The sequence below is a fragment of the Apostichopus japonicus genome, chromosome 3, assembly GCF_037975245.1.
Source record: "Apostichopus japonicus isolate 1M-3 chromosome 3, ASM3797524v1, whole genome shotgun sequence".
NCBI lineage: Eukaryota > Metazoa > Echinodermata > Holothuroidea > Aspidochirotida > Stichopodidae > Apostichopus > Apostichopus japonicus.
Window position 1 is genome coordinate 22,689,861 of NC_092563.1, and position 25,519 is coordinate 22,715,379.

Consider the following 25,519-nt stretch of genomic DNA (forward strand, 5'->3'; position numbering starts at 1 on the left):
GATGAATATGAATGTAAAAGCAACCAAAGATCAGCTTTTTTAAAGCCACGAACTCACCAGCTGTCTCGTCCCATTTCCCAGTTTTAGGGGGGACTTTAATGTCAATGCTACTGAAACTCTGAAGATCATCTGAATAAAACATACGCAGAGAAAGCGTATTATTATGTAACACCATATGCATGCATAAGCACTCAAGTTATAAGAGGGTGAAGTGGAATTGAACAAGAAGATCAAAGATAGCATAAAAATGCCCTATGATTACTGCACTACGTTCTATTATACTTATACTACTAAGTTTTGTGGTATATATGGCACTGCATATTCTTTTGCACCATCATCTAATGTACTGATGTTACTAGGCTCACTGAAACCTGTTAGACTAGCACTTGCCAAAGTCTTGTCAAGAAATTCCAGTAAACTTAAACACAGTTCATGCATAACTTGAGTAAAATATGCTAGAAACATATTGTAAACACCACACACTTAGATATTCAAATAACATGTACATTTCTCTTTATACTGTAGCTTTGAAATTGCCTTGTAGTTTTACTACATGCAAAGCGCTTTCCGGGCAGCGTCAGTAATTTACAACAGGTGGAGAACACTGCTATATTGCTTCATGGCATGAAACCATTTCAAAATTATTTTTACTTTTTATTTAACTGGAATTTGAATTTCAGGGAGTTGACAGTATCAACCTCTTCGGTGAATGATAAAATGATTATCAACAGCTTGCAATCTAAGAATTAAGTTCGCACATCAAAGTGTTGCCCGTTTCCTAAACACAAAAGTGGCTGATTTGCTTAGCAACGTAGCAGTTAAATGGTAGGATAGTATTTATTACCAGTTTTATGAAGAATTTTATATGATTATTTAATCTACAAATGCAAGTACGGAGTGTGAAATACTAAAGTTACGGATAGTTTATCCTGCAAACAGAAAGTAAAGAAACATTTTCCAACTCCAATCTAAAATGACATTAACCCCTTATCAAAAATTGTAGGCTGTTTCACTTTTTACACTTACTTTGCACCCTGCAAACAATAATAGAGAGTTTTTGCTCAATATGGGTAGGCTCATGTCAAGTATGAAATTTGTCATCATGTATTTTCTAAAGATAATGTGTTTACCAATTTGGGCATTGTACACACTCAACATTGATTATAGGTCGGGTATAAAGTGATGCGAGTAACCAAAGAGGTATGTGACTGTGTAATACACAACCTAAAATGTCATCCCTGAGAAGGACAGTTGCAATACAAAATTTTGAGAAAGGTAACAGAGAAAGGGAAGTAAAGTACATAGAGTTGTTAACAGTCCCTTACATTCTTAGCCAAGGTTGACTATGTATGATAAAAAATTCTGGAAATTGTATGCTGCTAATAAAAAAAAATGGAAAACTTGAACTCACCAAATTGATTTGTTCCTCTTTCGAAGTTATAAGACATCGTTCTTCTCTCATCATCAAACTGCTCCTTCCCATTATAGTCTCTCTCAGCATCAACTTCCTCTTTGCCTGATGATCATGCAAACATTAATTGTTGAATGAGAAACTAAGTCAGTTAATCTCACACTTCAACAAAGACATACATCAAGAACTTGAAAAGTTCTGACTTGAATTTGAACTTTATAATATCCTGAAATGGTAATTATGAATGCTGTTAATGAAAGGATACAACAAAAGTAGTACTATGCAAAAGAAAACTAGGACACCAAAAAGAAATAGGAGGGACCTTCCCTTCTTAAAAATATAGTGTTTACAAGGTTTTCATAATTTCACCCCTGGTGACCCTAAATGACCTTTGACATCCATAAAATATAAATGGCTGCTTGTACTTAATGTGGTACTTCTGCACACTAAATATGAAATTGGTTTGACCTGCCCTTCTTGAGAAATCGTGTTTACAAGCTGGGTGTCACAAATGCACCCACGCATATGTAATCATAAATGCAAAGGTTACGGTTATCATTGAAACCAAAAATGTAGTTTTGAAACTTATTTTGTTAACTAATATCTACTGTTTTTATTTCATTATTATGTCACTCTGTGTTTTACCTGAGAGCTGCCAATCGTAAGAATAATTTGCATGTAATGCCAAATATTCGGGCAATTCCCTGAAAAGACCTTGTGTTTTATTTTGTTATGCAGCATTTGTACTAAGGACTCTCAACAAGAATTTGCTTCATACATAAAACAAGTATTTACTTTTTGAATCTAAATTGCATACTAGATTTATGCAACTACATAATGGGAAGAATATTTGAGGGTAACATGTGTCTGAGACTCAAAGGTTGCAAAATGATGAACTACTGTATGTCGATATCTATATTGTTTGCAGTCACTTTCCTACTTTAGCATACTAATGCAACGCCAATGATACACTCAACTTATGTACTGTATCATACAGGCAGCACCCTGCCCCTTACTACGTTGCCCTCCAACTGACCACACCTCAATACAATTACTCTCATTTGATATAACCATGACAGAAGTACTTGTGTCTGCTTTATGGACACTCTGTTTTTATATTGGATATCAGTAAATATTACAATGGCCACCATTGAAACAAATATTTACAGGGAAGCTGAGATAAGGAAATATGCCAGGGCACAATACAATGATTTTATCTGCTTTGATAATTTACTCAAAATTACACAGGAATGCTTTGTTACAAGAGGAGCTGGGTGCAGGTATATCAAACTCGGGGCAGCAAGCAAACAATAAGATGTTGGTGGTATTAAGTAGGCCTTTATAAAACACATTTAAGTTTAGATACAAACTGGAACAAATGCAAAAGAGACAACATGGCAGGAAAACAAAAGACAAACAGTTTAACCCATGTATAGAATAAAAAATAAACAACTGCTTTGGGGACATCGAAAGGATGGTATTATTGTGACCACATGGCTTTGGTGTCTGGTAACAGAGAAAGACTTGGAAGCCAGATGTGAAGAGTAAGTCGTATTGGATTTAAACACAAATAAAAAATTACAGTTTCAAGATATGAGCAATTCCATGAGTTAAGAAATTTGTATTCAGAAGTTATTCTGAAGTTGTGTACCTTACATAACTTTATTATAGCAAGGTGAACATGGAACTTTGCAAGCTTCTCTTTGTGATATAATTCAATCAGCGCTGAGTAGTTCAAATCGTGTCAATATTCGGGAAAGTCGAGAGCATGTCTTACTTCTCTTGTCTTTCTTGTTCCTGCGCTGTTGAACTATGCTCATATCAAGGGTAACAATAGTCACTTGGCAATGATGTAAGAGTGTCGATGTGAGGCTTCCCAAGCAGTGTCAACATTACTAATAGAACATAAAATCAGAATACAGTTGCACCTCTGACGTAATGTGATACTATACCTGATGTGAGACTGGAGTGAATCTGTCTGATGGCTGATTGCTCCACAGTGACAGTGTACTTTGGGTTCTTTAGTGCAAAGAAAGCTTTTCCTTTGTAAAATCCATTAGTATTTACAGCAGGCTTCTTAAATCCATCCTGAAAGAATTGCAAAGTATTTTGCAAAGACTAACTAAACTGCAATTTCTCCAACATTTAAATATACATATGTGCAATCTAAGGCTTGATATATCAAATCCTAACATCTACAATATCTCTATTCCTTCGATTCTTCTATTGTATGATAACAGTCACTTGAGGTTTAAACAATAATCAAATGGGTACATTCAGAATACATTTTTATCACTAGATTTTTTACCAGAAATTCCAGCCATGTTTACAAAGACCTGATGTTCAGAGCACCACTTGCATTAATTAATTTATAATTTAAATTAAAGTGGTAGATTACATATGATTGAAATTTGCTGAAGTTTATGTAGGAATCTCATTTAAAGAGGGTCATACTTCTTTATCAAAGTCAAATTACTGAGATTAATACATTCATATAAGAATTCAACTCAAGTATCTTACCAGTTCAACAGCAAATAGAGTGTTTCCTTCAAAAACTGCCATGTTTACAATTGTCCCTTTAACCAAGGTCTTCTTTTGTGGTGAATCTTGAAGGATTGTTTTAATTTCCACAGTTACCCCTATTTTCAACATTGTGGGTTGTGGAACATCTTCTGTGCCAAGGGCGGCAGCTCTGCAATGCTTTACTTTCTTTGTAGTCTCCTGTTGAGTTAGTTTGTCTGATTTTCTTAGAGGGACCAATTTATTAATTGGTAAGAATATTCCATACAAGGAGTCACACTTGAAATAATTGGTTGACCGATGTGTTCCATTGCAATCTCCATAATTGGTCTGAATTACAAGTGAAGAACTGATTATTACATTTGCATCAAAATTATCTTTTTCTTTGTTTTAATTGCTTGCATTCCAGAAATTGGTACAGAGCTGTTTTCACATTAATAGCTCCCTAAAAATGTCCTGCGGATTTATTTACAATTGTCTATGATTGTGGGTTTTATACTGTGTAGAAAACAAACTTTATAAAAGAGGTTAAATTGTTCATTGAAAATGATTCACTGTTGTAGATCATGAATCAATGTTGACAGCTGTTGTTATCATAAATATTATAAAAGACTGAATACAGTTTTATATTTTCCAGGTTGACTCGTTTGCAACCAGCCAAAATTCAATGCTTTCCAATGGTTTCATGTTAATGACCTGTGAGAAAGCGGCTGATATTTTCTGATGGTAATGACAGCCCATACTGTATGTGTGTAGGCCCCAAAACATTGTGTCAAGTTTTAATTTTTGAAATATTTAATTGTTTATGAGCCTACCATTTTACATGTGTAAAGTTCCATTGTGTTATTTTGTGAGAACTAACAAAGAGTTTTAAACAAGAGTATAGAAGTGACATTGAGACACTAAATACCATTTGTGGAAAATCCAACACAGCAACATTTTAATGAACCAGAAAGCCAATTAGCCAATAGTGATTCCTTGCCACCTTCTGACACTACAAGCAAGATATTTTAGTGCTGAACAATACTGACATAACAATGATCACCAAGATTCTTGCACTAATACAGACCTACCTACCATTTATAAAGTTCATCCAAGCTTAACTTCAGGGGTTATCAGGTATATGAGATTTAAGTTGACCTCTGTGGACTGCAAATGGCATTTGACCTCCACCAATTTCTGCATGGTTCTTGTACTCACTAAGTGGTATCCACACACTGAGTATGAACTTCAACTAAGATATCCTTTTTGAGATAGCATGTTTACAAAGTTTTCAGACTTTGATCACTGTTGACCTCAAATGACCTTCCATCTGCACCAATTCCAATAGGACTCTTGAACTCACCCAGGGTGATAAACATACAGTACCATGTAGGAAGTTGATCTATCATGTACTTTTCGAGTTTTCCATCCTTACAAGCCAATTCCATGCAGTTATGCACACTCAAAAATGTATATAAGCTGACAGGTGTGTCTTACATTTGAGGACTGCATGGATTTTTTTCCATTGTTCACATTCATGTAACCTAACCTAAACAAACTTAACAATAAAAATTTTCATAGGACTAGGAGCTCTTTTGTTAAAGTCCTCAGTCAGAACAAAGAAAAAGAGCATATGCACATACATACACACACCTCAAAGCCTTGGATATATCTTACACTGGTTTCAAGACCGCCCGCCTGAAAGTTTTGTGATTCCTCAAAATTCCCTCTCAGCTATCTGACTAACACAGAACAAGTGAATTAGTTCGTCCAAGAACTAAGTGAAAACCAGAAAAGATGAGAGATTCCCAGCTCTTATGCAAAGCACCCTCTTGTTGGCATCAACCAATTTCTTCAATGGTAAAGATTTCACAACATACATCTGTTATTCCAAAATGTTTTAATATCCAGAAAGAACAGTCTTCCTTTGCGAAATATAAACACATAGATGTTCTACATATGATGAAATGGACATTTTCTATTAACATTTTTAGCTAACAAATCAGTTCTGCCACCAACCGCCATTTTAATAATTGTATTTAATGAAATGAGCGTTACATGTCATTGTTTGTTCATTGTGAAATATTTGCATTGCTAACTGCCAAAGCTGCAGTCATCTAGAATAACATAGAGTATAAGGCCAATTGTGAGACCATTTAAGGTAACTGTCCCTTTGACCCAAGTTTCAGAGGATATGAGATAACCTGCTTGAAGCTAAAAGTATAAACTGAGAAGGGCCACTTTAATGTGCTTAAGTCACCAAAACTCTTTGAAACAGATTCCATTTCATGGCTGACTATTTATTATGGGAAGATTCTACATTATATTTTGAGCCCCTTAACAAAACTATACTGACTGAAGATGATCAAACAAAATGCACTAAAAGAAAATTATAGCATCAGAGAACCCCCAGTTTAATTCTAGCTTTCGTTTTTTGGTTACTGTTTAAAGCGATTTCAGACCTTGACACATGTTGACCTCATGTGACATTTTACCTCTACCAAATTCAATAGGGTTCTTGTTTCACGAAACTGGATTTACACACCAAGTATGAAGTTCAAACAAAGATGTACTATTTGAAGTGACTGTCTTTACAAAGTTTTCAGATTTTGACTTCTTTTAACCACAATATATCTTTAAACTTCATAGAAAATGATGGTTCTTGCACTCAATAAGAGTAAGTATAAAGACCATGAACTTTTTGAGCAATGGTGTTTACGAGCAGTTGTCTCATACATACATACATACATACATGCATGCATACATACATATATACATACATACATACATACATACATACATACATACATACATACATACATACATACATACATACATACATACATACATGCATACACGCATGCATGCATGCATACATACATACATACATACATACATACATACATACATACATACATACATACATACATACATACATACACACATACATACATACATACACGCATACATACACACATACATACACACATACATACATACATACATACATACACACACATACCCACATACACACATACCCACACATACACATCATCTTCATGGCATAAATTACTTTTGCCTTCAGCAAGGGATCAAAAGATTCATTGCTACAGTATGTCCTGTATGCTGCTAAAAGAATTACAGTTTAGTATAACGTAGGTGAACTCACTGACAAGTGTATTCCAAACATTGTCCCTTTTTGGCCCTTCAGTGGTCCTATGTACTTCAATTTACCATGGACATCGTTGGCCGTTGGAACTCTCAGGGCACCAGCACAAAGTTGGACAGGATCATTAATCTGCAATTGTGCCCCAAATAAAAGATAGTCTTTCTGATCTAAAGAAAGAACCAGGAAGAAAACAAGTTTAGTGATTTTTTGCCAAGTTTGACATGAGAACATGTAATGTAAACTACACTTGTACTTACTAAGGTGGATCTACATACAAACTATGAAGATGTGGGTGCATACAAGTTTTTTACTCTGTTTAAATGGTGTTCAGACTTTGATCTCTGTAAACTTAAAATTTCCATTGCAGCTTTGACCACAAAAACTATTGTGTAAATGCACTGAGTAGTTCAAGCAAACATATGAAAAATGACCTTCATCAAAGCTTCACTTTTGCAGTTATTATGTTTACAGGTTTTTGTACTTTGACCTGTATCGAACTCAAATGACCTTTGACCATGACCAAATTTAATAAGATTTTACTCAAGAAGAGGCATCTACATGTAAATTATGAATGTCTTCAAGCTTTTCTGTGAGTGATGGTGTATTACAAGGTAACCTCACTCAGACTGTTTGGGGTATGGATTGGGTGACACAAAGGGATTGCAAAAAGCAATCAAAAACTTCTTAGAAGCATGCCAAGATCACTAGGTTAAAGAGTGTAAGTATTGCCTGTACTTGTTACAACTCGATACAACTTCACCGAAACTATACTCTGAATATGTGCAACCAGTTATCAAAGGTTTTACATTTAACAGTAAGTAGTAGCTATATATGTTATGGTCTTCTCAGAATGAAATTGACATACTAATGTAAGTTTCCATCGTAAGATTGAGTTTAGTTTCCGTAATTAAAGACGACCACAATGCATCAGACTCAAGAGCTATTTTAATTTTTTCTACAAGCAGGCCTATCTTGCGGTCTACTACTAGTGCAAAGCTTATGATGCACATTAGTTACGGCTAATACAATTGTATATGTCTGAGGGCTCGGACACAACTTCACACCTCAGCACTATCAGCAGGGACCATATCCAAAATAGTCTCTTTAAAGCAGGGTTGTCCAACCTACCGGCCCGCCGCAGGGTTGCGTCCGGCCCGCCAGAGATGCTCTACGGTGCGAAATTTTAGTGAGCAGATTTATTGTTAACAATTTGAAGCTATATAATCAATTATTCGAACCTTCTGGGTCCAAAAACTGCATACAGGTCAGTTTGTGTGACACTCTCAGCAGGGGGGGGGGGCTGGACTTTATTCATCTGTTTTATCAGGAAGGAAAATAAATCAGTACACTCCACGCGCAGTGCTCACATTCTGTTGCCTTAGGTTTCGGGCCAAAAATCGAAAAATCGAGCGTACGGTTCATGCGGCCCCCTCCTTCATCATAATCATTCCATGTGGCCCTCCTCTGCAAAAGGTTGGACAACCCTGCTTAAAAGCAAGTCTTTGGGTATTGGAGTAAATCTTCCTCTGTCCCAGAATGGCAACCAGAGATAAACTCTTTCTTGTGTCCTTTGAAGCATAGTTCTCAGTATCCATTGATCTGTGCCAATGAGTGCTCATTGAGAGGCAAAAATATGTCTCCTCTTCGACCCCCTACCCCCAACACCTTAGGATTTCCAGGGGTGAAGTGGTAATCCCTAGGCATTGGTGGCAAACAACAACCATCTGGAACCAGTTTAAGACGTCTGCTGAATCTGCCCTTTGCCTCCGCATCTTCCTACACACTGCTGGGCATGCAACCTTCTAAGTTCTCCATCTCCATCTCCCTCATTTGCATACGCCCCTACCAGACCCTGGTCCACTAAAATAGTTATTGTTCAATCTGCCATCTCTCTTCTTCTTTTTCCCTCTCTCTCTCACTCTTTCTCTCTCTAGGAGTGGTTTGAATAGTCACTTTACCTGGGCTTAACATGCCATCTAACTATTAGCTCTTCAGTAGCCTACCCATAAGCATTTTACATTGAACATGGCAGGAGACCAATCAGCTGTTTGTCATGAATATAATGTTTGGTAACCTCTATTCCAAGGTGAAACAGTTGAAACTGCAGATTCGCACATTTAACCATTCAATATTACAGAACTACGTGAAAGTCGACAATGACAATGAGTACCACCAAATAATTCCTTCCTAAGAGCTGAATCCTGCTCTCTGTATATTAATCACTGGCTTGTGACCATCTTATGTCTTCCTTCAGATTGTCAGTTTATTTGTGATAATATAGGTAAGATGAGCTAATTACTGTAATATTAGCTAAAAGGAGAACAAACCCAACCATCATTTAAATGTCAGTGTATAAGTCCCTAAAGCAGGCACGTAGCCAAAGGGGGGGGGGCAAAGGGGGCAGCCAACCCCCTTGAGCAATTTTTTTTGTATGTTTCTATGATATCGCTACTAATTTCAAAAGAGAAAATGTTAAGATGCCTCTTATAAGGTCTGGGAAGTGACATTTCCAGCGATCTGGGAGTCATTTTCAGCCACAATTTTCTTGTACGCCTCGCGCCAGCCCATGGTGGCGCTATGCTTAGATAGTTTGCTTACAGGTTCGCCCCTCCCTTGTGAAATTCCTGGCTACGCGCCTGCCCTAAAGAGTGTTTATCTTAAACATCTCTATGACTAGATTCAGTGATTATCGTTGAGTTTGCATCTCCATCAATACAAAGAACAGAGAAGCTAGAAATTTTAAGATACTTGAATACAAAAGAAATGTAAGGTATCTACCACATCTTACCATTGTAGGTCACAAAGCGCTGTTTAGTAGAAGGTATAGCTTCCAAGAGTTCCTTCTCCTTATCATTCAATGGTGCAAATATATGTGGAGACCACTGAACTTGAAGTCTAGTAGAACACACAGCTGTCATGATAACCTTCTTTGATTTGGATTCCTTTTCTCTATAGCTCTTTGTGGAAGTCTGTGAGGATGCATCATAATAATATAGTTCTCCTTTCTCAGCACACTTGGGGAAAACTGAACGATAGTCAACCCTAGGGACATCATCTTTGATCAAAATATACCAGGGATGTAGTTTATATGTCTCCTCCCACAGGGATGCAGGTAATGATTGGCAATGATCAGCCATTATGCAGCGGTTGGTGGAGCTGGGTCTCTATCTTTGCGTAACTCACGAACACTGCAAATAACAAAGGCAAAGAGCAATCAATTGATTCTGATCTAGAAGTTTGGACCAGTGACAAAGACATAAGGAGAGTAAACTAGCAAAGCATTGTGAATTTTTGCTTTACCAGATGTGTAGTGAGAAGATGGCACAGCCACCTATAGTTCCATTCGGATCATAAAGGACATGGTCCAGAAATAGATTGCTCTCTGAGCTTCTATAGTTCCATGCAATATTTAAACAAAAGAAGAAAACAGACAGCCAAAAGGCTGAGTGATTCCTCGCAACATTTTACATTCCTGTGAAGTTGAGGACAATTTGTGACTTGTGCACACAATGTTTTTATATACTTCTTCCAGCTTTACTTGTTGGAGTTGCTGTGATAACAAGTTGTTGAAATTAGTTTAGCTTTCACCTCTACAGAATACTATATAGTATTCTTGAAATGATTAAGACCCTGTTTAAATAAGACACAGGGCGCAGTATTGAACCCGAAATCAGAATGCGATTTTCAATGTAAACGCGGATCAGACCCCAGTTTGAACCACCCGATGTACTCTTGTGGGAGGATCAGACCCAAGCCTGGTGTTAAATATTAATGAAAGCGCAGATTAAGGTTGACCTGGGACCAGCGGTTACCTGTAACTTCTGAGGTTGTCTACATCAGTAATTTGAGATAACAGAAGCATATGAATGGTCAATGGTTTTGCGCCGTTTCTTCTAGTAAAAAAACCTCAACTTCCTGTGGTCACCGGCGAAAGTTCTAATACCAGAGCACACGTTCCACTGTAAATGCTCTGAGGCTAAAAATTCAATTCATCTTGTTTTAATGCTGAACACAAAGCGAGCTTGGAGTCTGGGAACTGTTATGTCAACATGGCGTAAGGGGATCCACATACTATGTATGAAGCTTTAAAGAATTCACAATTTGACCTTTGCTGCCTTCAAATGATGTTTGAACTCTAAAGAAAGCCAGAAAGCCAGTAGGTCTAGTGATTCCTTGACTTATAACTTTATATATGGAATCACCTGATTGATAGTGCAACTGAGGAAAATAGGTCCTCAATACTAGTATCAGTACATCAGCAATTACTCCCAGATAACTTGGCCATTGTACAGGCTTTAAAGGTTCTACCCTTCTGAAAGTTGATGACATATAACAGTCATAGATAGATATGGATAACCCTTCCAGCCACTTAAAAGAACAAAGGTCAAAACCTGAGACAGTTAGTGACATAGAAAAGCCACTCATCAAAGAAATGGTGCTCAAAACTAAAACAGTTATCTGAGGGTCATTTTGGTGGAGGGTCACTGAGGGTCACTTTGACCAAGCTGTTATTCAAAAATGACCTTTGACCTCTATTGAAAAAACATCAAGTTTTTCTACTCAGATGGTGCATCTCATATTTTTTTTTCAATATGAAGTTCATACAGATTTTATGTGATCATTAACGTTTCCAGACGTTGGCCACTGTTGACCCAAATGTCCTTTGACCTCCACAGAAAACAATACCCAACCTCTACTGTACTTGTTTACAAGCTATTCAGACTTTGACCACTGTTGACATCAGATGACCCTCCACCTCCTCAGAAAGATATTTCAACTCAATATGATGCATCCACATACCAAATAAGAAGTGCATCTTCTGCACATTTGTGTTTACAAGGTATTCAGACTTCACCTCTCTTGGCCTCAAATGATCTTTGAACTTACCAGGAAACAAAAGGTGTTCTTCTACTTTATAAGCTGCATATCACATACCAAATATGAAGTACACCCACCATATAGATTTGAGTTATCATGTTTAAAAGCCAAGGCTACAAATACACACAGCTGTGTTTACATTCAGACTGCGGACCCATTGTTTTTTCCATTGTTCAAATCCATGTACTCTAATCTCAATAATACACCTTAACAATAGAATTCTTGCAAGGAGTTGGTGTTTCTTTAGAAATCAGAGAACCTGGATCATTTTGTTCAAGTCCTCAGTCAGAATGCAAAACAAACGCACGCACCCACACACACGTGTGTTTTACATTCAGACTGTGGATCCTGTTGCCAAATTTGGAAGGTAAGCACAATACTTTGAAAAGGCATCCTGGCAGAGAATGCCATGCAGTATGGGTTCCAGGTGCACATCATAGGGCACTGATATGACCGGACTCTCTGTCAGTTGTGTTTTGTATGTATCAAGTGACAGCTGGTAAGAAACATACTTTAAGGAATACTTCTGAGGAAACTTTCTTGTAGGCCTGTAAAAGACGAAATTAACCCTGTAACTTGGTGAACCTCTCATACAATGCCCAAAAAGAGAAAAGTTTGAGGCAAGTGCCACCTTCTTACCAATCACCTCCCCAGCCCAACCAATCACAGCATCATCACCGACTGTAACTTACATTTTGACAAATCTGAGATGGTACTGTATGTTTAAAGAGTATATAATCCATGACAGCTATGATAAATACATTTTTTTTACAATGCATAAGCCTATCTATGGCATACATTTCCTACCAGTTCCTACCATCAATGTGATATGTTGTACTATATGTGCACAAAACTTAACTTAGCCCTGTTAGTCTTCAAATGGTGGTCAGTCTACGTCATAACCTTTACTAATTAATCTCATATACTGTACTACACAGGTTATCAGCTGACATCTCACAGGAACCACAAAACATCAAAGTTTCCACCACAATGGTGGTTTCTTTTATTTGTGTCAGGTCATACAGACAGAAAGTCAATACTTCCTAAATCTCTTTTAATACCAACAATACTGCAGTATACTCGCTAGAACATGGTACAATTTGATTCTTATATGGCAGGTTCAAAATACTTTCTGGAATGAAAATCATAACACAAAGGTATTGGACCAGCATGTGATATTTTTCGATACATAGTTCTGCTAAGCCTGTATATTTTATAAGAACTTTGTACTCTGCTAGACTAGAGTTAATAGTAGTGTTATTTGCATTAAACAATTTTAACCAAAATGGTGCCACAAAGGTTACAAACTGAAACCAGTTGCTTTGGAATCATTGTTGTATGACAAGGTAATTTAGCATTAAAAGAGAAAAAGTAACCTTTCCCAGAGTTTTAACAATTTCCTCCCAAAGAATGTAAACATCATTCAATTCAACACAGCTTTCATCCATTATGGTTTCTCAAACCTGGTTAATTTCCTTAATTCAATGTTGTAGACTTTTAAAATCTCTCCGTAGCAACTGTTACATTACAATCTATCACCCTTTGTAGTTTATTAACTGACAACATTGTACACGATGTTAAAATAATCAAGGAAATTTCAAATTTTCAATTACCTATTCTATCAATTGGAAAACATGTTTACAAGTAAACCTGAAGAAACTTTTTTGTTTTGTTTGCATGTGCATCAAGTGAATTGCAAAGTCCCATTGAAAACCCAGTGAAACCAGTTTTAAACTTGCAACCCAACTGCATGGTTTTCCTTTCAGCCAAAACTGTGAAGCCTTAGCACCATACCTACAAGCACATTCCTTTTAATTGACAGCTCCTTTTAAGTCAATATGAAACAGAAGCTTAACGTCTCAAAGTAATTATTAGGATAATTGGTGTATGTCTATAATGTTATCTGTGTATCTGGAGTGACTATAGATCAGGTTACGTCTGGCTTTGTATGGCCAGATGAAAGTTACCTGGACTATCTCTATATCCAGTTATATCTTGCTTTATATGGCCAGATAAAACCTTATCTGTATATCTGGATTGACTACATACCTATTTATATCTGGCTTTATATGGCCAGATAAAAAAAATCTGCATATCTGGATTGACTCTATATCAAGTGGTATCTGGCTTTATATTTCCAGATAAAACTTTATCTGCATATCTGGGCTGACTTTAAATCAAGTTATATCTGGCTTTGTATGGCCAGATATAAGCCAGATCTGGGATTTTGGTAAGGGTATATATATATATATATATATATATATATATATATATATATATATATATATATATATATGGGCAAGGTCAAGGGAAATGTAACAATTGGGTTGAAATTGGAAATGTACAGAACATGGTCAAATGTGGTATGGCTAGATAGGTAAAGAGTTATATTTTACCACTGTGCTTGCAGAACAAAAATATACTAATTTAATAAAAAGTTATAGACATATATAACACATGCCAATTTTCACTTGTGTTATGCCAAAAAATATTGAATTTTGGGGATATTTTTAAAACCAAATTTTTCAAAGTACAAAGATGACTTAGAAAGATTTCTTACACAGCCTAGTAGTCATGGTCAATATTATGCATATCACAGGAATAATTCCCCTTCAATGTCTATAAATTGTCAATTAGCAGTAATTGCTAATTACCTGATTTGTCCCTCCGTTACCTGTCCCTCCGTTACCAAAAAAATACATTTTTTTTAAATTTCTCAGTCATTCAATGCTGGAAAAATTTCATAATTTGTATAAAACACTTTCATAGGGTTAACCACTAAAGAAATGTTAAACCAAGGATTTAGCTACTTTTATGCTAAAATAAAGAACAAGTGAAGTAGTGTCCCTCCGTTACTGGTAACGGAGGGACAATTGTTTAATGCAAGATTGTGCACAGATTCCTGCCAGTGGGAGTTTACTTGCTAAGTAGTTGTGTTCTTAAAATGGAATTCTTGACTTCCTGTTTATGTGAAGAGAACAACAGCTTGACTAACATTAATAAATTCCTCAGAATGTGAAGTCATGGAAGTCAAGAAAAGCTACATTTGAGTTAGAAATAAACCACATCACAAACACTGGCTGGAAGGTACAGAATGGAAGTTTTCATTCATACACTGCTGATTGCCAACCAGTTCAAAACTGTGAGCAATATTTCAGCTGTGAGAATCAAGGACATTTTCTTCCATTTGCAAGAGCTTCCAAAGCCACTTTCTTTCAGCAAGAGCAAACTCAAAATTTGTTGATCAGGATTAAAAATAATAGAAAAGTTTGCAGACATGTTCAAAGCATAGTTGTGATTGGAATATTGTTTTTTATTTCTATGATATTGTTGTTTTGTTTTGAGTTTATAAATAATCACAGGAAGTTAATTCAACTATAATTTCTAATCCACAAATATTACATTCAGGTATACTGAACCTTTCTGCAGTACAGTACAGTAGCTACTGTAACTGTATCATGTTATGTCTCAAAATGTTTTTGTATTATTATTGTTGTTAGTTGTTAAATTGTTATACTACCACTGCATTATTACAGTATGGTTTTATCATTAAAGTTAGAAGTTACTTCAGCATTTCACTTTTAAGCCCAGTATCAAGTATATACTGCACAAAGTGGTTTCTGCAAAGTACTAGCAGTATTTGGAAGACAAAATGTGACTCTCATACTACTGTAATGAAATTTCCTTTCTGCACATGGTACAGTACAGTACCTGTGAACTGTCTACTGTAAATATGTGATTTACTGACTTGGTTTGAAGTGCACTAGCCACTAGCCACCAGCCCCCCCCCCCCAACAGTTGCTAATAATGCAGTTAGAGAGTGCTAAATGATGAAGAGTGGTCTGTTTAAACTTGTTCTTTTAATCAATTTCTTACTATTTTTTCTTACATTTTTATTAACCACTAAAATTGCTAATGTTTTGGTGAACATAGCTGTTGGTTTAATGTTCTTATCCTTGTTTCCCTAAGTAATATAATAACTTTTAGTCCAACAGCAATAAAAAATATTGAATCTAACTAAGCAGCAAAAACAGGCAAAAGGCTACACTAAACAACACTGAACAATTTGTGTCCCTCCGTTACCATCGGAATTGTCCCTCCGTTACTGTACGAAATCAGCTGTAGATTTCACAATTGATGCCTGTTCATCTAATTTTTCCTTGGTGTATGTGAAGCAATGTACCAGCCAACACCTGATATAAGTTACATGGTCAGTGCAACTTAAGAACAGTGGATTTGACATCTTCCAAAAAAAGTGTGAAAACACGTGTTCATTTGGTGTCCCTCCGTTACCATGTTTTTCATGCCATATTTTCCCTACAGTAACAGCCACAAGAATTAAGTTTATGGGTATGAAGCAAGTAACTACCTGTCTAGATAACCACAAAAGAAATTGCAACATACTCCCTCAAACTGATGCAAAGAGAGACAAAATGTGTAAGGAAAACAGTCAAATGTCCCTCCGTTACCGCTTGACCCTGCCCACATATATATATATATATATATATATATATATATATATATATATATATATATATATATATATAAGCCATATCCTTTGTAGCAAACATGACAAAGTTTTAGTGGCCAGTGAATTTTGCATTTTTGGAGAGTAAAGTTCTTGACTAAATGACTATGAAACAATTTTGTAGGTGCTTGTAATGAATGCCCAGGGAATACATGAAGAATTGGAGCAAAACATAACGTTTTTTGTCATTTAATTTTTTGAGCACATTTCTTGAAAATAGGTAACTTAAAAGTAAAGTTTCCCCTAACATTATTACATTCAGTGTTATCAACATGCTGTTGATTTGGTGACAACTACAGTTCGGAACCTCTTGAACCAATCATACTGAGAAACAACCAAATATCAGTACCATTAACTCACCATTGGCTACAACCAATACCCAAACCATTAGTACAGGCTAGTAAAAGCCCATCCTTTGGCCAGTACTTTCAACTAGTTCCTGAACAGTTAACCTAGCCCAAACGTTATGGTATGTTACTGTAACATTAGGCTTAATCGATATAACTATAGTTAACCTAGTTGCAGGTTTTAGGGAACACTTTTTCTACCAAACAGCATAGGCTTACGCGATAGTATTATTTGTATTCTACTTGTAGTTTTTATATTTCTGGGCCTCGGGGAAGATTTAAAAGCTAAACGCTAACCGAGGATACCCTTTAATCTTAAATTAATACGAATTTACCAGCTGAAATATGGAGAACTCAATTCAAATACATAACTATACCTTGGTCAAAGTGAATGGCATTCATCGGGAACATTTGTGAGCTATAGTTAGCGTTATCCTAAGCTGTGTCTAATCAAGTCACAATATTTCAGACAAGCACCAAAGCAGAGAGTTAGACTTTACGTTCTTCAACCAAAATGTTCCAAAAGACCTCTAAATGAAAGTCTTAGACAGACTGTAAAAACTGATAAAATCTTCTTTCATGTATGCTTCAACATTGTAGTCAGGAACGTACAGCTTTTCTTCGTGATGTGCTTTCAAATTGATCGTTTATTTATGTCTTACCCACACCAATTGTCAAACACACGATGCTATATATGAACTACAGTACGTTATACTGATACCACTGTACCACAAATTGTCTTTGTCAATATTTACTATGTTGAAGAATTTGAACTGAACTTGAACTCGAGCTGGCGTCGACACGGGGAATTTTCCCTTCATTGCGCAATAGCGAAAGCTGTTGAAACTTGAAACCCTATTTCATCACTGTTGCACCACGGCAATCATTTTATCAGACAGCAGTTGTTGTGGAAACTCTCTGATCAGACTCCTTTCTTCTTATCTCCACGGTCTCTGTTCCAATAGTCGGAGATATGCCCCCGTGACCTTCGATTGTTTTACTGATTTTGCATATCATTACGTTTGAATTACGGCGGCCGCGTAAGGCTGCACGCATAGAGTTTTCCAATAACCATTTATTGCCAAATATGGTTTATAATGCCCAAAAAAAAGACACATGCGCGTAGCAAACACATTATTTAATGCATAGGTGGAATGTTATGTTGGAATTTCGTAAATTTTGCCGGAGAAATTAGGCAAAGAAAATTTGATAGCGGTTCCATGATCTTGCCGGAGGATGCTTAAAAATCATTCCTAAGTCGCGATAATGCCTGAAAACAACTCGAAAGTGACCCGGATTTTACGTTAAGTGAAATACCTTTTGGATTTCGTCGCATTCAGAACGGCAAACATCGTAAGACGGCTATTCGCATTTCGTATGATAGAAGCAGATTATGCGTTTCGTTAGCTTGTCTGGCGGCCATATTGAATTTCGACTTTAAGGTGGTGTACTCCTATTAGAGTCTATATCCATCCGCTCGATTGTTCTCCTTCAGGAAAAGTGCCAAAAAGCAGCAGGAGAACATCTTTTTTGACCTGTTATCAATCATGATCTAGTTTCTGTGGCTTGCATGTTGAAGAGCATGAATGGTGTGAAAATTGGGTCAATTGAGGCAATTTTAGACCCCTTTAGGCCTCCCAGGAGCAGCGTAGGAAAATTGTTTACTACTGAGTGAAGAGGTTTGTTTACAAGTGATGAAAACTTCCGGCTGGATAGCAAAAAATCTGCTCGGTCATGGTACTGAAAATTGATGGTGCCATTAAAGACCAACTTGTCAGCTATCCGGTGATGGGTAGCGTTGAGCTAGTGAAACCTTCTATCTAGACTTAGACACCACATTAATTTTGTGATTTAGTGTATAAGTCAATGGGGATTTTAGCGGGCGTATGCTACCTGAAGTTATCGCAGTATTTCAGCTGAACATTTTCTCTCGTGGTTTGATCGCATCTGTAAATGAAGCGATTTGGGAATCTAGTTGAATGGGGAGCTAGCGGTGAGTCATGCCACACAAATGACAATGATGAAGAGTCGCACTTGGTTCATCCAATTTATTCAAACAAAACAAACAGACAAACAGCCTCTGCAATGAAAAGAGAAAATTAAAAACTAAGCAGTTGTCCAGGTAAGCCATGTATATATTACCCAACAACCTACCATTGGTGTGAAACTCCTCAATTGAATGAAAATAATAAAACAACAGATAATTGGTAAAACAATCTTGCAATGAACAAGTGACTAGCAACCCTGCAATAGCTCATCTCTAGTGATAATAACAAGATAATAATCGAGTAAGACTTGAATGAATTGGAAAAGAATTGGATATGAATTGAAGAAAAGAATGGAGTTATCGGTTCATCCATATAAACCCGAAGAGTGAAAAAGTGAATCTCTTGTGTAGTACAATAACATCATCCATAAAAATGATAACAGCAGAATATGATAATATTTACCGAAGGACCAATCTAGCACATAACTAAATATGAAATTTAATTAACACCTTCTGTAACATGACGAAGAACACAAATCAATGGCATGGCGTATATACATATCCTTTCGCTCCTGGCGAGATAAAATCAGAAGATAATAATAAACAAAATAGCTAAAATGTAACCTCAGGTCCTCGCATGAACAATTATGACCACAAAAGAAATACCCTGCAAAATATCATGCATCAACTTACCAGCCCAGTCATCTAACAACAATGATCAGTAACCCTCACATCACCGGATCACGACTCAACTCAAAAGAACCTAAACCAGAAAATGAATATATAACCATATAAAATCTGGAATAGCTTACAAAGGTTCATTTAATTGAATTATGACATATATAACTACATATAAGCATTTAAAGTACTAAGTACAACTTGGTAAACTCAGATATGCTTTTTAGGAGCACCAATACACAAGCTAACGTATGTACTCTGTACGGTCAAGTACAACCTAGCCAAACACTTAAAATCAGATTCTATTAATTAACAATAAGGGTACGTACGGCATTTAATATTTACGACTTAAACTCTTATACTGAAGTCAATTCGCTCGCGATAAAGAAGAAGAGGACTCTACGCTCGCGGTAAAGGAAGCTCGCGGACATCGAGACTCCATCAACGCTAGCTCGCCATATATATGTGATAGGTCCGCCATCTTAGGAAACCAGTGGCTTCGAGCCAGAAGCCGAACCATCCAAAACCTGAGGCATCCTGCCTCTAAAGAAGGGTGACATCTCCTTCCTGACCTCCAGACAGTACAGATAAGAGTGAATCTGGGCTATTGACGACCCGAGATTAATAAAATATGACAAAATAATAAGGGGTTTACGAGGCGAACCCCGGAGCTCTTCAGGGACGATGCTGCCATTAAAACGACGTATACAGAACTGAAGAATACACACGTGCAAACAACTAACGCTACAAACTATTACGAACTATTACGTAATACATGTAAATCAACGAGGTAAATGAATCTGGAGAAACTATCACACAGTAAATACACGCGTACGCGCGTACCATGTATGGAGGGTCATGTGATGTGTTCCAGGGTGGTACTAATATACTACTCTCCCTATTACGCATGATGATTTCACCCAACTAGTACGTAAATGAGTTTGCGCGCTTAGAGCAGCAGACGACACCCGTTACCTAGCAATAACCGTGCCTGTAGCCTAACGTGATAGCTATATTCCCGTCGAGCAGCATTAGGCTCTGTTCCATGGAGAATTCCGTGGTTGCACTGAACTTAACATTTCCCCACATTTCCCATTTCTACATTCACTTATAGCGTGTAGTAATAACGTTAGGCCATATGAGAAAAAGCTTGCCTCTAGAGCTGTATTAATAAGTAGATTATGTAGAAAGCCTGCCTTCATTTAAGAGAATAAGGTTGAACGTTAGCATATTAGCACTATTTCGTAGGCCTGAAGTACCAGTACCTTCTTATGCAGTTAGTTCCCATGTCCGAACCGACCAATCTTTCACGAAGTCACTAACACTGTTCTCGAACTGCTACAGAGAAATATCAGTATAGTACCACCCTGGAACACATCACATGACCCTCCATACATGGTACGCGCGCACCCAATTGACATGAATCCTCCAGATTCATTTACCTCGTTGATAGTTCCCATGTCCGAACCGACCAATCTTTCACGAAGTCACTAACACTGTTCTCGAACTGCTACAGAGAAATATCAGTATAGTACCACCCTGGAACACATCACATGACCCTCCATACATGGTACGCGCGCACCCAATTGACATGAATCCTCCAGATTCATTTACCTCGTTGATGTAAATCAACGAGGTAAATGAATCTGGAGGATTCATGTCAATTGGGTGCGCGCGTACCATGTATGGAGGGTCATGTGATGTGTTCCAGGGTGGTACTATACTGATATTTCTCTGTAGCAGTTCGAGAACAGTGTTAGTGACTTCGTGAAAGATTGGTCGGTTCGGACATGGGAACTAGCGGCATAAGAAGGTACTGGTACTTCAGGCCTACGAAATAGTGCTAATATGCTAACGTTCAACCTTATTCTCTTGAATGAAGGCAGGCTTTCTACATAATCTTACTTATTAATACAGCTCTAGGGGCAAGCTTTGTCTCATATGGCCTAACGTTATTACTACACGCTATAAGTGAATGTAGAAATGGGAAATGTGGGGAATTGTTTAGTTCAGTGCAACCACGGAATTCTCCATGGAACAGAGCCTAATGCTGCTCGACGGGAATATAGCTATCACGTTAGGCTACAGGCACGGTTATTGCTAGGTAACGGGTGTCGTCTGCTGCTCTAAGCACGCAAACACATTTACGTACTAGTTGGGTGAAATCATCATGCGTAATAGGGAGAGTAGTATATTAGTACCACTCTGGAACACATCACATGACCCTCCATACATGGTACGCGCGTACGCGCTTATTTACTGTGTGATAGTTTCTCCAGATTCATTTACCTCGTTGATGTAAATACTCAACGGGTGCATACAACAAAATTTCACTTCACTACATAAACAATGCATTCTATCGGTTTAGATCGGCGCGTTTCTCCTGATGGGGGTAGGGATGATTAGATAGAATGTAAAATGCAATTTCAAATCACATCAACTTCACGTGGGGGTTATGAGTGTTGGTTTCTGCCATAGTATACATTCACGTCGAAAGCAATGACAGGAGAGGTGGGAGTGGAGACGGGTGGTGGTCAGATGGGCACACCTAGGTGAGGCACGTTAGCACAATACCTCAAGTTAAGCGGTCAATGGCCTTAATGAATTTATTTCATTGGAATGGTTAAGTAGTTTATTCTGTAGTATACAAGCATATCAACTCCCCTACTCCCCCATCCACCATGGGGAGCATTTCCTTCTTTTTCTAACACCTGGTTGCTTATCTATTTAATCATAGGCTGACAATGACTCACACCAATCATTGCAACAAAAAAACAAGTTTGAGTTCCTTTTCAACATTTTTATTCATTGATAGAATATATTGATGGCAGTTCAAAAATGATATTAATACGAACATGGAGAATTTTCACACAAGTTTAAGTACATGGATAGGTCATATCGAACACAGAAATATGAAGCGGGTTATAGCACAGATTTACATAAGATATCAAGCAAGCGCTGACGCTGGTGAAAGCAAAACAAAATAGGTACATAAACTGTCCCGCATTCACAAATTTTACAATAAACCACTCACCAAAGAGTGGTTTATTGTAAAATTTTATGGTTTATTACCACTTCATAGTACCCTGAGTATAGTATCTGAAAAGGCCAAGAGAGACTGGCTGTTGTTTTGAACAAGGCCCAAAGTATATGCAAGGTTACACTTCAGCAATACCTACACACATACAGAATATAAGTTTGTTGCCAAATTTGTTTTGGCAGGTTCCTCGCTTAAGTGATCAGACTCCACTCATTACGACTGCAGTGCAGCAATCCTTAATAGGCCAACTGACCTGGGTACTGTTAGATCTTGAGCTTGGTTCCTAGTGCATATGAGGAATTCACTGTAGCATATGAACCACACAGTACTACCCAAATGTGAGAATGATGAGCAGTGTTCTTTCTCAATACTAAATGACCAACTGGACCGCAAATAAAGCTTTCTCACTCCGCATGGGGATAATTACCAGGTCTAAGGAGTGACTCCAGTCATTACCAATGCCTTGCAGCAAATATGAATGTGTCAAGAAACCTTAGTGGTATAATCCAGCATCACTAAGAAGCAGAAAATAACCTATGAGTGAGATCTTTTATACAAGCATAATCATCACAAGGCAGGATGTGTGTACACATTTTTTTCTTTTGCAAATACAGAAGTCTTCACATCATAAAATTCCAGAAAACTGCTGTGTTGTGGCAAAATCTGAACTTACAAAAGAATCTGTAACGAGTACTATGCCACTAAATTAAACTATATCATATTAAAACTTTGAAAGATCATAAAATAATAATTAACTTGCACATGAAAGTTAGCATGAAAGTTTCATTGCAATTGCTATGAAAGCCAAAGCATGCTTAGAAGTTAGAAGATAACATTTATTGAGGAAGGACATGAAGTTTATTACCTTGTGTCAGTTTGACTATGTAATGAGGTAGACATCTATATGGTCAGGTTAGAACGCAAATTGGCAAACGGCAGTGACAAAAATGACAGGCACGCACATGTTAAATACAAAAATCTTAAAATATGTACTTTGTAACTTTGAAATAATGGTTGACTGCTTCTGGTATGAAAGTATATGATAAGTAAACATAGAAAAGAGCGGACTTCTTTAACAGTATAATAAAATGTACCATTTGATAAATACTTGGCTTTAATGTTCGATACCTGTCAAGGTAATAATGCAGAGGTAGAAAAGCACACTCAGAAAATACAAATATAATCATTATCAAGGTAACCTGGCTGTACAACTAATTAGCAAAATGATCATTAAAGTAATGTGAAAGGAGTAAAGTTGTACTGATTATTATGAACAAATAGAGTATATAATGTGCATCCACATTTCATACTGAAAAATGTAATACATTTGTTCTATTTATAATAAAAATGAAAGAAAGCATATGTTTTCGGTGACCACTTTGACACTGATAACATTTTATAGCTGTTCAACTGTACAAGTAATGAAGAAAAGGAACCAAAAGCTAACAGACTTGTGCATGAACACAAGCACCTATAGGTGTGACCACTTTAATAAAAGTAATATGGCTGCTCTAGGTAGTACTGCATATCGAATAAAACAGAAGAAGCAGGAAACAGAAATTTATCTTTTAAATGAAATGGTATAATTATGTGAACTCTTTGAAACTGACAAAAGTAACATTATAGTGCTGCTGCTAGAAAGCATGGAATCAAGTGATACACTAAATATAAACATAATTCTACAGTACTTACAGGAGGACTTTCAAGAGAGAAAGGCATTCTCTTTGGCAAGGGTAAACCAAAGTTTTAAAAAAGCATCTATAGGATGCTATTGCATTCACCAGGGAAGAGTATTTCATGTTGCATTATGTATGGTTATTAGAACTGAAAGAAGTTAACATATGGGCAACACAAGATGTGCAGTGACTTTATGCATATATAAAGGTTTTGATAAATATAGAATTCTGATCTCTTTTAAAGCAAAGGTACAGGAATGCTATTAGCAGTTTGTAGGTAAGTTATAGAAAATGGCCAACAACTCGAGTATTAAATGATAAATAAGTGTGACCACTTTTACAACGACTAATGTAATAGGTGTTGTGCAAAAGATATGAAAAAAATTTGCAAGGCAAGTCAGTAGAAGTAGAACCAATGGAAACTTGTCTTAAGGCAGTTAAATGCTTCCTTATGTATATTTATGTTTTATATAATAAAAAGTAAAACAAATGCTCTTTACAAAGGAAACATGTTTTGGTCTCCGAAATAAGATGCAGTAACCAAACAGAATAGATTCAAGCATTTGCAGGATGCTTACATAACAGTGGAAGCTTTTTATACCACAACATTGGACGGAAACATGTGAGAGACAGGAAAACTATACTTGTAATGTGAGGAGAGACAAATCACAAACAAACAGTACAACAATGTTACATCAACAAAACAACACACTCTCACAAACAATCACCAGTTACTACCAGCCTGTTCAGCCTTTTATGATAAACTATGAGCTGCCTGCATACAGGATTGATTATTGTAAAGAAAGATTTCTTAAAGCAATCAACAATCAGTCTTAATGGTATGCTATGAAAGCAAATTGTGCTAAAATTTCATACATGTATAAAAACTAACCAGTTCACAAAAGTGTGGGCTAAAGGTTGATATGTGTTATAAGTATGAAAGCAACCCATTGTGGTTTTCACACACTACCTGTAAACTTATTATCAAACAAGTAGACTCATTGCTTCTGCTCATACTGTGGGGAAAAAATAAGTAAAGGTTTATCATGTGGCAGGCACAAAAGGCACGCAACCCAACAAAGGCAACAATAACAGTATACAAGTGGCATTGGTTCTCTAGTCTGCAAGCTCTCAAGACCCATTTTCATTATCAGATTCCAAGTCCTGTCCATCTGACCCACTCTCAGAAGTTTTAGAAGAACCTTCTCCTACAGCCTACAGGAAGCTAATGGCTGGCCTTAAGAAATTAACCCCAAAATATGCTACTCCTAGATTAAGCCTACTTAGATTAGAAGAGCATGTC

At 36.9% G+C, this 25,519-nt stretch overlaps 1 protein-coding gene across 4 annotated transcripts in view; it reads right to left on the reverse strand.

The window, feature by feature from the left end:
- Positions 1-18,701, reverse strand: part of LOC139965468 (uncharacterized) — a 79,524-nt gene extending 60,823 nt beyond the window's left edge. The window contains exons 1-7 of one of the 4 annotated variants that reach the window (XM_071967842.1): positions 18,153-18,701; positions 9,871-10,270; positions 7,083-7,249; positions 3,932-4,261; positions 3,364-3,499; positions 1,412-1,516; positions 58-129 (exon numbers count right to left, since the gene is read on the reverse strand). In XM_071967842.1, the coding sequence (XP_071823943.1) occupies positions 58-129; positions 1,412-1,516; positions 3,364-3,499; positions 3,932-4,261; positions 7,083-7,249; positions 9,871-10,219 (1,159 nt within the window). In that variant the 5' untranslated portion in view covers positions 10,220-10,270; positions 18,153-18,701. The other 3 variants (XM_071967841.1, XM_071967840.1, XM_071967843.1) reach the window with 3 other exon arrangements.
- Positions 18,702-25,519: the final 6,818 nt, after the last annotated feature.